This window comes from Cricetulus griseus, chromosome 2, assembly GCF_003668045.3.
Source record: "Cricetulus griseus strain 17A/GY chromosome 2, alternate assembly CriGri-PICRH-1.0, whole genome shotgun sequence".
Classification (NCBI taxonomy): Eukaryota; Metazoa; Chordata; class Mammalia; order Rodentia; family Cricetidae; genus Cricetulus; species Cricetulus griseus.
This window is the reverse complement of record NC_048595.1, coordinates 319,284,650-319,297,227: the sequence shown is the minus strand read 5'-3', so window position 1 is coordinate 319,297,227 and position 12,578 is coordinate 319,284,650. Positions and strand designations below refer to the sequence as shown.

Below are 12,578 nucleotides of genomic sequence, written 5' to 3'. Positions count from 1 at the left end.
GTTTTTTTTTTTTCAAATGAGCTTACTGTGTAGGCCCATTGCCTACATCAAAGATTCCTTGATCTTTTCTTTCATTTTCTTCTCTTTTATTTTTTCTTTGAGGAAGGGCCTTATAATAGCTCTTGAACTTAAACACTAAGTTCAGGGTGTAGCTGAAGGCACCTCCCCCCTCATCTCACTACATTGCTCAGGCCAACCTACAGTTCATCCTATCTCAGACTCGCAGTGGACCAATCTGCTGCTGGTTTTGCGCAGGTAACCATAGCTGCTGTCAATTCACGAGTGCAATAGTGAGTTCTTGAGAGTCATTTTTTCCTACAATGGCTGTTGTGTCACAAAACTTTTTCTGGGGAGACAAAACACACATCTACTCACCCAGATAGGAAGGTCATGACAGACCAAAGTACGGTTACCACCAAAGTCCACCTTGGTGAACCAATGAGTTATATTGGAGTTACTTACAGGAGCAGAAATGACTCAAAGACGGCTGCATCATCAAGGCCCACGCTGGGTCAGGTAACCGTTCACAAATGATGGGAACCCTGGAACACACTGAGCACAGCCTGAAGGCAGCTCAACAGGCTGGAGAATGTCCGTCCCTTCCAAGTATCTGTTGGTCTAAACCTCTACCAGGAAGCTTAGCTGGTATTGGATCTTCCAGGCAGCTGGTCTGGTCTGGGTGTTCACTGAAGCTTTTCCAGTCTGAGAGCCTTCTTTGTAGCTTGCCAACTTTACTGTGGCAAGAAGGGGACCTAGGGAATTTGTCAGTTTCAGGAGTTCCTGAAGCTATTTTGAGCTTTTGTTTGTTTGTTTTCTCTTCCCGTTTAAACAACTTCCCTGCTGTTACATAACTCCTTCCTATCTCCCAAATCTTGCTTTCTTTCTACTGTCTCTCCCACAATATTCCCTGAGCCCTGACAGCATTGATATAGATGTCCTGGTTAGGAGCAGGTGATTGTTTTGTTGAGACAAGGTCTCATTCCAAAGCCAGGCTGACCTGGAACTCACAGTATAGCTCAGATTGGCTTTGAACTCGTGGCAATCCTGCCTCAGCCTCGTAAGTGTTAGGATTACTGGTATGATTCACCACACACACCTCACTGTCGTGCTATGCCAATACTAGAGGAGGCTGGGCAGTAAAATGCTGGACTTCCGTGAAGTTCTGCTAAAAGCCTAAAACTACTCTTAAAAGTAAAGTCCTAGCCAGGTGTGATGGCACATTCCCTTAATCCCAGCATTCAGGAAGTTAAGGTAGGAAGACCACTATAAACTCCAAGGCCAGTCTAAGATAGTCTTCCAGGCCAGTGTGAGCTATGATAAGACTATGGTAAGATATAGTATTTGCTTACTAACTATAATAATTTGCATAGCAATGATTACTAGAGGGCTAGAGATACAGCTGCACTGGTAGTGTTTGCCCAGCATGCTTGAAGCCTGGGTTCAATCCCCAGTGTCATATAAACCCAGTGCTGTGGTGTACACCTAGTGTCCCACACTGAGGAGGTGGAGGGAGGAGAATAGGAGATTTAAGGTCATTCTCAGCTATATATGCAGTTCCAGCTCAAGCTGTGCTTAAGATCCTGGTCAAAAATAAATAAGATTTATTAGTGATAAATGTGGGAAAAATCACTAAAATTAATAAGCCTTAATAAAGAGTCTGAGGTAGAAGGATGGAGAACTGCAAGCCGAAGAGTTGTGAGACAGGGTTTATCTGTGTAGCTTTGGAGCCTGTCTTGGAACTCGCTCTGTAGGCCAGGGTGGCCTTGAACTCACAGAGATATGTCTGCCTCTGCCTCCGGAGCACTGGGATCAAAGGCGTGCGCCACCAACGCCCGACTGGAAAAAAAAAAAAATCACATTAAATAAAGGACCATCTCTGTCTCAAAACCTTTCAGGAATTCTAAGATAGCATCTGCACTTCTGTAGAAGAGGAGGATGAGGAACAGTGAGTAGAGGGGCAGCCAAACTGTTGTGCGTGCTCCTGAACCGTGACGGCTCCACAGTCTTTCCCTAAGGCCCAAAGCAATCTCCCAGGCTAACCAGGATGGCACACTAGTGGGCAGTGCATTCCATGCCTACCTAAAGCAGGTGGCTGCACAGCAGCGAGTGCGCAGGCGCGGAGCCCGAGCTCCCGATGGGCGGTGCTTCGGGGGCCGCAGCCTCGCTCTGGCCCCGCCCCCGCCGAACGTGGTCGCGGGATCGCCCAGGAAACGCATTCTGCGAGAACTCGCAGCGCCAATGGGAAGAGAGCGAGTGCCATGAACGGACCAATGAGGAGGGAGCGGCCCGGGGTTTAAACCCAGGCCCGGCAGACTCCTCCCGGCGTGCTGCGGAGGAACGGCTGTTGGTGTCTGGCCGTGGCCCGCTAGAGGCCAGGGATTTTGCTGCTGGTCGCCGAGCCTCTTCTTCAGGAGGAGCCATGGCGCTCAGAGTCACTAGGGTGAGCCGGACGGGAGCTGCTGTCGTCGCCGCGGGAGAAGACCGCTACGGCCATGCGGGGGTGGGGGTGGGGTCCCGGAGTGCCCCGGACGAGGTGGGGAAGCGGACGACCAACTGGGTCTATCCGGGCTGAAGGACTGGGAGGAGTGAAGGGTGTACTTGAGTGATGGAGCCCCCAGAGTGAGCCCCGCGCCTTCGCAGAGAGATGTCCACAACTCCGGCTTTCGTGGTTTCCTTTCCGATGTAAATTCGCGGTCTTTAGGATGGCTTAGGGCATAAGAGGAATTTGAATATAGATGAATGTGGAAAATCTGGGTGGAAACTCTGCGTGGCACGTCCCCAGGCTAGACCCTGAAACTCTGGCTTTACTTCAGGGAGCCTCAGTTGGGTCGCGCCTTAATTAACCCATGACTTCCTGGAGCCGCCATAGATCCTCTCTCAAGTGGTCTTAACTTTTTTTTCAGAACACGAAACTTAACACAGAAAATAAGGCCAAGGTCAGCATGACAGGCGCCAAGCGTGTGCCTGTGGCGATTGCTGCAGCCTCCAAGCCCGGGCTGAGACCGAGAACCGCTCTAGGGGATATTGGTAACAAAGTCAGCGAACAGGCACAGGCAAGAGTGCCTCTGAAAAAGGTAACTATCTTCTTGGCTCAGCTATCCTGAACCAGCCCGTCTTCCAGCTGTCACCCTTGGGAAAACATTCTATTTTCTTCATTCCCTCCACAGGAACTAAAAACCTCAGTTACTGGAAAAGTTTCAGCTAAAATCCCACCACCAAAACCTCAGGAGAAGGTTCCTGTGAGTGAGCCAGAGGTGGAACTTGCTGAGCCTGAACCTGAACCTGAACCTGTTATGGAGGAAAAGCTTTCTCCTGAACCTATCTTGGTAAACATAGCATATGAAAAAGTCTTCTTCTCTGACCTCTACACACTGGTAGCGTTTGAGTATTGAATGCTCAGCAAAGCTTTTTTATTTACACACTCTGGAGTAGGTATTAGCTGTAATTCAGATGGCAGAGGATAAATGTGGGATTTTGTTTTGTGTAGACTGACTGTACTCCTGGCTGGCCTGGAACTCAGAGGTTTGGTCTGGGACCAAAGGTGGACATCATCATTCATCATTTTTCTCTGTCACTGTAGCCCTGGTACCCTTGATTTGACATTCTTCTGCCCCCACCTCTCCAGTGCTGGGATGGTGCAACCAGGCCAGATCTTTTCATTGCTTTCTTATGTGTGTAGCATCCTGAACTAAAGGTTTTTGTTGTTCTGTAATTTCAACTCTGTCCGGAATTAATTGAATGAAACACAGATGTGTTTGTGAATCTTCTACTCCCTAATATGGCCACTAAATTAATAAACCTGTTACAAGAATAAAGTTTTTTCAGGCAGAAAATTAGATGAGTTAAATAGGGTGTGTTGTGGTGCCACCTCTAATCCCTGCAGTCTGGAGTAGAAGCAGGTGAGTCTCTGAGTTCAAGGCGAGCCTGGTCTACATAACAAGGGTCAGCCAGACCTATAGATAGTGAGACCCTGTTTCAAAAGGGGGGGGGTGGAGTTTTGGCTGGGATTGTAGCTCTCTGTCTGTTAGTGCATATTCAGTTCTTGAACACAGACACACACCCTCACCAAATTTTACTCGTAGGTGTGATGGTACAATTCTAGCACTTTTGCTAAAGCAGGAGGATTGAAAGTTCAAGGCCAGCCTGAGCTACATAGCACACAGCTCTTTGGTTTGATTTGGTTTTGGTTTTCTTGTTTTTTGAGACAGGGTTTGTCTGTAGCTTTGAAACCTATCCTGGCACTCTGTAGACCAGACTGGCCTTGAATTCACAGAGATCCACCTGCCTCTGCCTCCCGAATGCTGGCATTAAAGGTGTGCACCATCACTGCCCGGTATATGTAGCACACAGTTCTTATCAGTTTACTTTATGTCACTTTCTCTAACATCTTTGTAATTAAGGAAGAGCTTGTATTCACCTGAATAAAGCTTTATCGTGGTTTGAATTAATTCCACCTGGTGCTGATGAATAGCTTTATTACCTATCTGTTTTTCCTTTTGACTTTCTTTTACATGGGTGTGCTTTCGCACCCATCCACCCAAGGTGGGTGCTAGGATCTGAGTTCTGGTCTTACCTTGGAGTAGAAAGGGCTCCTTAAAAACCACATTGTATTTTGTATGTGAGTGCATACTTGTAGAGGTCAGAAGACAACCTTTTGAGTCAGTTTTTCCACCACATGGGTTGTGGGGCTTGGTACCTTTACCCTTCTTGTCCAGTTCTTCCTATTTTAAACTGGCTTAGTCTAAATTTGGATTTAACTTTTTATGAATCCAGATCTCACTATTCCTGCCTGGCTGGCTTTGCAGTTTGCTGTGGAGACCAGGCTGGCTTCAATTCACAGAGAAGTACTAGGATTAACTGCATGTATCATCATGCCTGGCTCTGAAATTTTCTTTTTCTTTTTTTTTTTAAATTAAAGATTTATTTTTCATATGTAGGGCAGGGGTTTGCACTTAAGTGCAATGCCCAAGGAGGGCAGAAGAGGGCATCATAACCTGGAGCAAGAATTTTGAGTTACCTGGTTCCTGCATAGAAATTAGACTCTAGCCCTTGGCAAAAACAAGTGTTTTTTACAGCTAAGCAAGCCATCTCTCCAGCCCAGCATTTACTTTGAATACTAATCATTTCCCAAAAGGAAATTTGAGAAAAAAGAAAATTTGAAATGCTTTTCCTTTAATGAAATTAATTTATTCAGAATGATTTCTTAAATTGAGGATACCAATACTGACCTTCCTTCCTGGACTGTAGCATGTGCTTCTCTTTGTTTGATGGGGTCTCTCTTTTTTAAGGTTGATAATCCCTCTCCAAGCCCAATGGAAACATCTGGATGTGCCCCTGCAGAAGAATACCTGTGTCAGGCTTTCTCTGATGTAATTCTTGCCGTGAGCGATGTGGATGCAGATGATGGCGCTGATCCAAACCTCTGTAGTGAATATGTGAAAGACATATATGCTTATCTCAGACAGCTGGAGGTCAGTATTGTTGTTACAATACGATTTTACTGAATTCAGCTAGGTTTATTAAGGAACTGTTTTTCTTTTGGTTTTTATGAGTCCAGGCTTCCCTGTGTACCCCTGACTGTCCTGGAACTGACTGTAGACCAGGCTGGTCTCAAAAAGTTGTGCACCACTAACTCAGCAATTAAAGATTTTTATCAACAGCACATTTGACATTTCTTGACAATAGATAACACTTGAAATTCTGTTTTGAAATGGAAATAAAGTCACTAACTCCGTGGGGTGGATTTGTCACGTTGAATACAGAATTTCTGTGTTGGGGAGATACTATTATGACTCTTCCTAAAGTAGACACACACATCACACATGGGGAAAGTCCCAAACTTGTGGTTGGAGGAGGAGGTAGATAAAGATGCTAAAGAACTTATAGCTGTCCCAACACAAGGGTTTTTTCTGATTTTTTTTTTTTTTTTGGTCAGTGTGCTTGTGCTTGGCAGGAAAACTATTACTTGTGCCCAAAAGGAGCACACTCAAAAAATTGAAGTGGTTGGTTTTGTCAACTTAGCCCAGTTGGATATTAAGGACATTAACGCTTTCACCTCTTTAAACAAGACAGTTCTTTAATGTAGTTTTATCAGATTTGCCACCTCCAATCCTAGGAACAAAATACAGCACTTTGTGCATGCTAAGAGGTGCTTTACCACTGAACTATATCTCCAGCGCGCTGTCTGCTTCAGTTACCACTCATTTACTCAGTCTCTTATCCTTTGTGACAGGGTGCATATGGGGGGCTCAGAGGACAACTTTCAAGAATTGGTTTTCCTTCCACCTTTAAATGGGTGGGATTGACTTAAGAGTCAACCATTTTGCTGCCATTCCTTTTGACGTAATTTATATTTCCTAAAGTAGTCCTCAATAGGATTATCTGTCCAAGCTTGCTGTCTACTTTGTAATTCTTGTCAATACTAAAAGGTTTTTTTTGTTGTATCCTAACTGCAGAACTGAATTTGGTAGTTAAACATAGTTGTTCTTAATTCCTTATTCTCTCTTTTTTATATTTGTACATATACATAGTGTTCTGCCTGCATGTATGCCCGCAGGCCAGAAGAGGGCACTAGATCTCATTATAGATGGTTGAGCTAGCATGCTGGGAATTGAACTCAGGACCTCTGGAAGATCAGCTAAATTCTAGCTGATATATAACTTAGTGATTAATTTTTTCTATATCACAAAGTGAAATTAGTAAAATCGATATTGATCTGAGATTATGACAGGTGTAAGTGTGGGCCTGCTTTCCACTGGTTAATTGAATGTCACAATATCTTAATATGAAAAGCCTGTCATGCTATTTTAATCCTTGCTTTCTTAATAAAGCTTTGCCATGGAGCTGTTTTATATTAGTTAATTGGTCTTTGTGGTCACAAATGGCGTATAGAGTGATGCTTCCAGGATAAATGACATTTTTCTTTTGCAGGAAGAACAATCAGTTAGACCAAGATATCTACTGGGCCGTGAAGTCACTGGAAACATGAGAGCCATCCTAATTGACTGGCTGATACAGGTTCAAATGAAATTTAGGCTGCTGCAAGAGACTATGTACATGACTGTTTCCATTATTGACCGGTTCATGCAGGTATGTGTAATTAAGTAATGAGAGTTCTTCATTCCCGGGTTCTAGAAGACTCTTGGAGGAGGGGGGAGTGGACACTGACAGTCAAACCCAGGGTCCCATTACATGGTAGGCAGGTATCTGTCTTTACAGGGAGATAAGGTGCCACCAGTTGAGATGTTCAAGTACATGTTCATTGACATTTCAATTGCAGGATAACTGTGTACCCAAGAAGATGCTGCAGCTAGTTGGTGTGACTGCCATGTTTATTGCAAGCAAATATGAAGAAATGTACCCTCCAGAAATAGGTGACTTCGCTTTTGTGACTAATAATACTTACACTAAGCACCAAATCAGACAGATGGAAATGAAGATTCTAAGAGTTCTAAACTTCAGTTTGGGTCGCCCTCTGCCTCTGCACTTCCTCCGTAGAGCCTCTAAGATTGGAGAGGTACACATTACTTGAAATTTTTATTTTGCTATATTAGAGAATACGGTAGATATATAAGTACATGGGAGAAGGATATGGCTGTTATTATTTCTAATCAGGTTGGATATTATATGGTTACTCTTAAAGCCTTCTGTGGACCATTGTATTTGAGAGTTTGTAGTCACAGATCGGGCTTTGTAAGTTAGCGCAAAAGCAAAACTGCAAAAGACGCTCAGTGGTATGTATGTGGATCTGTTTCAGGTTGACGTTGAACAGCATACTTTGGCCAAATACCTCATGGAGCTCACTATGTTGGACTATGACATGGTGCACTTTGCTCCTTCTCAGATTGCAGCTGGAGCTTTTTGCTTAGCACTGAAAATTCTTGACAACGGTGAATGGGTAAGCAGTCTCCAAACCAATTGTAAACAGCCTTTGAATGCACCATTTTTGCCCTTGTGGCCCTTCTGCTTCCTCAATAGGAGTAAATGAATGGTGGTGAAAATGTGGTGCCATCCGACTTAGAATGCTTCCATTCTTCAGGTTTTTCATCTTTCTGATAACACCCTTTTGGAGTCTGTCTGTTAATCCTTTCACACATGAAAGCTACACCAAGTGGTCTAAGACCCATACGCATTCTTCATGTACCAGATGCTGTCCTGACCTTGGGGTAGAAAAGCCAGCATCTATAATGCTATGGTTAAATTGAAGCACAGGCTCTCGGAGGAGCACACCTGAGCAAAGAGATGATTTATTTAAATTTCAGTTGTGTTTACCGTTCACTATCTACCTGCTAGACTCTTGAATAGCATCTAGAACAGTTTTCTGGAAGTGGCTGGTGTTTTAACATGCTTTTGTTGTTGTCTTAGACACCGACCCTGCAGCACTACCTGTCCTATACTGAAGAATCCCTTCTGCCTGTCATGCAGCACCTGGCTAAGAATGTAGTCATGGTGAACCGTGGCCTTACAAAGCACATGGTAAGTTCATTGAAACTTCACAGCTGGTTTAAGACCTTTAATCCCAGCACTCTGGAGACAGGGAGAAGCCAGCTAGAGGTTGGCTTGGAGAGGTTTGGTTTTATGTTCATCTTTGAAGTTAAATGTAATACATTGTTCCAATCTCTTTTCTCCCTCTAATCCCTCCATGTACACACCCCAGTGGGATGGTTTTTGTTTTCCCTGATTATAGTGCTTTTCTCTTACAGACTATCAAGAACAAGTATGCAACATCCAAGCATGCTAAGATCAGCACTCTGGCACAGCTGAATTGTACACTAGTTCAGAATTTGTCCAAGGCTGTGTCAAAGGCATAACTCAAGTGGACCACTACACTACATCGGCAAATGCAATTGGCACCATGTGCCACCTGTACATAGTATACAGTGTTTACTTGCTCTTCAATAAAGGCTGTTTTACTTTTCATAGCTTACCTCATTTGAATGTTGGTTGTTCTGACTCTAGGATAACAAGGGTTGTCTAAAACATTTAGGATTATTTTTGAAACTGCTTTTAGTTTAACAGAGAATCCAAGTAATGTACGTAATTGTAGCCTATATGTTTATGTACTTCCTTCTTTAATGTGTCCTGGTCATATCTTTTAAGTCATCCTGCAAAGCCCTCTGCCTAGCTCTTGTTTAAACTGTCAATTTACCAGCTTGTCCTTAGTTCCCTTTTCTATTTCTTCAGGTGGTTGCTGTCCTTCACTGTGTCTTGAGCTATGGACTTTCAGATCTGAACCCCAGTTTTCTTGTGTAATTATTTATTTGTTAATTGGCTTGGGAAATAGCATGTTTAAAATTAAAGGTATAAAAAGAATTTGCCCCTTAATCTCAATGTCCTATATAAATGTAATCATGCATATGTTGTCAAGGAGATATGGACTCATTTTTTTCAACAATATTCCTTTTAATGCCTATATTGCATTTCCTAAGTGTACATTTCATACTGTATGTAATGTATTCAGTGATCCTTTACAATACATTCAAATTGCATTCTCTCATTGCCTCTAAACACAATACTGCTAAAATGTTGTTTTATGCCTTGCTTGGCTGTATGCATAGTAGCTTTCCCAGGGGGTATATGCTTTAAATTCTGATGAAGCCAGATGAGACTTTGTGTTGTTGGCACTATACCAAGGTGCCATTTCCTCTATCTTTCCACTGTCTTATGACACTTAACTGGCAAAAATCCTGTCTCTGTTTGTTTTAATTTATACATCTGATGTCAAGTTGAATAAAATTTATTAATGGAAAGCTTCCCCAATTTCTCATTTTGACTGTTTAGTGGTTTTTTTTGTTTTGTTTTGTTTTTTGGTTTTGGTTTTTCGAGACAGGGTTTCTCTGTAGCTTTGGAGCCTATCCTGGCACTCACTCTGGAGACCAGGCTGGCCTCAAACTCAGAGATCCGCCTCCCGAGTACTGGGATTAAAGGCGTGTGCCACCAACGCACGGCTTTGGTGTTTTTCTGTAAAGAAACGTGTCGATAATTTTCAGTCTTAAGGTCAACCAACTAGGAAGTGTGCACACTAATTCAATACCAAGGGAGGCAGAAACAAGCAGACCTTTGTGATTTAAGGCCAGACCCTGTCTCAAAATTCACTTTTCTAAAATGCTTTCTCTTTAGGTATATATTCCTTCAATAAACTTTAAGTGATATGATGGAAGAGTTTTCCAGATGAACGTCCAGTTGTGTCACTGATAACATCTTGAGTGCACATTTATTGGCCTCTGATCTAAACAATTTTTCCCCTGTAATAACAGATTGTTTTATATTGAGTTTTAGGAGTTTGGGGCCAGATACAGCTTGACTGTTGTCAAGTACTTGGCATTATCAGACATTTGCCACATGAACTTTGAGATTATGTCTGCACAATAGTAGTGAAAAAATATTTTACTATCTTTTTAAAATTAGAACATAATTACATAATTTCCCTTTACCTTTCCTCAACCTCTCCCACGTAACCCTCCCCTTACATTCTCAAATTCGTGGCCTCTGGCTTCATTGTATATTTGTATGTGTATAAATATAATCTGCTCTGGACAATGGTGGTGCATGCCTTTAATCCCAGCTCTCGGGAGACAGAGGCAGGTGGTAGAGAACTTATTAGGAAAGACTTTTTCAGCATTCCTTAGTTGCCTGTAGTTGTCTAGGTTGAGGCCCCATGACTTCCCCTTTTGTGTTAGTGTTGGCATCCTTGTTGAAGACTTGTTTAGGCAGCCATATTGTTGAGACTTCATGGATGTAACTTCCCTAACATTTCAAGGAGACAATCTCAGTCCTCCTGTTCCTCTGGCTCTTAGCAATATTCCCCCTCCTCTTTAGTGTTCCTTGAGTCTTAAGATCAGGGGTTGATGGATGAGTTGGGGTGGGGAACTACAAGATCACTTGTTCTGAATTTTGATAGTTTGTGGTTTTCTGTGGGTAGAGGGATAGGAATGCAGTACTTGTAACAGCTGTCTCCAGCTGGCCTGCCTCTCTTAAATACTGGAATTGTATGTTTCACTATGCCTGCTATACTACTGATATGAAGGTGGTGGTGAGGATCTAACTCAGGCCTCAAACATGCTTTTAACAACTTGAGCTACACTTAACCATCTCTGAATTTTTGAGTTTGGTAAGGAGGTTTTGATCCTATTTGTCTCTCCCCACCCCCAAATCTTCCAGACCCACTCCCTTCCCTTCTGACCCAACTTTGTGTCCTGGCATCAGAGTTTTATTTTATTCTAGGACCCCACCCCCCAGGGTTTCTCTGTAGCCTTGGTTGGAATTCACTTTTTGTAGACCGGCCTGGCCTCAATCACAGATCTACCTGCTGTGAACTTTAAACGGGAACCATAGTACTTTCATAACAGGACAAGCATGGTGTGATCAACTTGGGGAGTGGCTATGAGGGAACATGGCAGCCCTTCAAAGAGCTGCTGTGCTTGTTGAGCAAGGCAGTATACCTTAAGTGACCATAAAAAACTTACAAATCATTTGTACAGGTCCAGCATTTTCTCCATTCCTCGACTTCAGGCTCAATTGTAACCTGCCAGATACCTAATTCTCAATGATTTCCAATCCCAAGTATACCCCGTAAACTGCAAGCAGGATCTTGCCATGTATTCTGAGTACTTACTGTGTATCCCAGGCTGACCTTGAGCTCGTCGAATCAACCTCCCCGAGTTCTGGGATTGCAGGCTTCCTCCCCTCTTTTTCTACTCATTAGTGGAATGGAGCACCTGTGCAAGGAATTGAAAGATCGTGGGTGTAGCCGTGATAAACTCTGGGGGGCATATGCCAGTTCTGCGTTGTCGTACTTGAGGCATTTGTTCCTCCACTAAACAGGAGATAAGGACCTTGGGGCCGATGAACAAAGACCTAATAGGATAAAGTTCAATACCTGAGTGACCCTAGGCTTGTTCCCAGCACTGTAAGAGAAACCTTTCAGTATAATACTGCAAGAGCCACGTCATTCTCATGCTGGAGGATTGGGAGTTTAAGACCAGTTTTGCGCTGCGTGAGACCCAGTCTCAAAAAAATTAGAGAGCGGAAACTGAAGAGATGATTCTGCACCTACATCAAGTGCTCACAACTGTAACTCCAGTAATGGAGGGAATCTGATGCTTCCTGGCCTCTGCAGCCACTTACAAGCACATGGTTCAAATATCACACTCTGCAGGGCATACCCATCCTCCAAACCCAGACGAGAAGTGTAGTAGCCGGAAGGACAATAACAGCACCCGGGAAGGACGGCTATTGACATCTGTTTAGGCCAGAGCTCACGGTCCCCTTCTCCGGGCCACTCAGAGTTAAATTATTCTCGGATTATTGCCCCTGGCTCGGTGCTGGGTCGATTCCAGGGCATTATACTGGCTAGGTAAGCGCTCTGCCACTGAGCCACATCTCCATATACCCATACCCAAAGGCTTCGAATCAGTCGCTTGTGTTGGTGAGAATTCAGGGGAACAATCTATTTCTTCAGGGAAACCAGAGAAAAGAACGCAGCGCAGTAACCACGGCAACCCGACGCAGCGAGAGGCAGAAGGTGGGGCTTTAGGGAGGAAGGGGCGGGATAAAATGTGTACTTCCGGGTGTCAATT

The 12,578-nt window shown here is 43.7% G+C and overlaps 1 protein-coding gene across 1 annotated transcript; it reads left to right on the top strand.

The window, feature by feature from the left end:
- The first annotated feature begins 2,283 nt into the window (after positions 1 to 2,283).
- On the top strand, positions 2,284 to 9,754 carry Ccnb1 (cyclin B1). Its single transcript, XM_027401590.2, has 9 exons — positions 2,284 to 2,440; positions 2,904 to 3,074; positions 3,168 to 3,326; positions 5,289 to 5,471; positions 6,931 to 7,089; positions 7,280 to 7,516; positions 7,757 to 7,897; positions 8,365 to 8,475; positions 8,703 to 9,754. The coding sequence occupies exons 1-9, from the start codon at positions 2,420 to 2,422 to the stop codon at positions 8,808 to 8,810; spliced, it is 1,290 nt and encodes a 429-aa protein (XP_027257391.1). The 5' UTR covers positions 2,284 to 2,419; the 3' UTR covers positions 8,811 to 9,754.
- Positions 9,755 to 12,578: the final 2,824 nt, after the last annotated feature.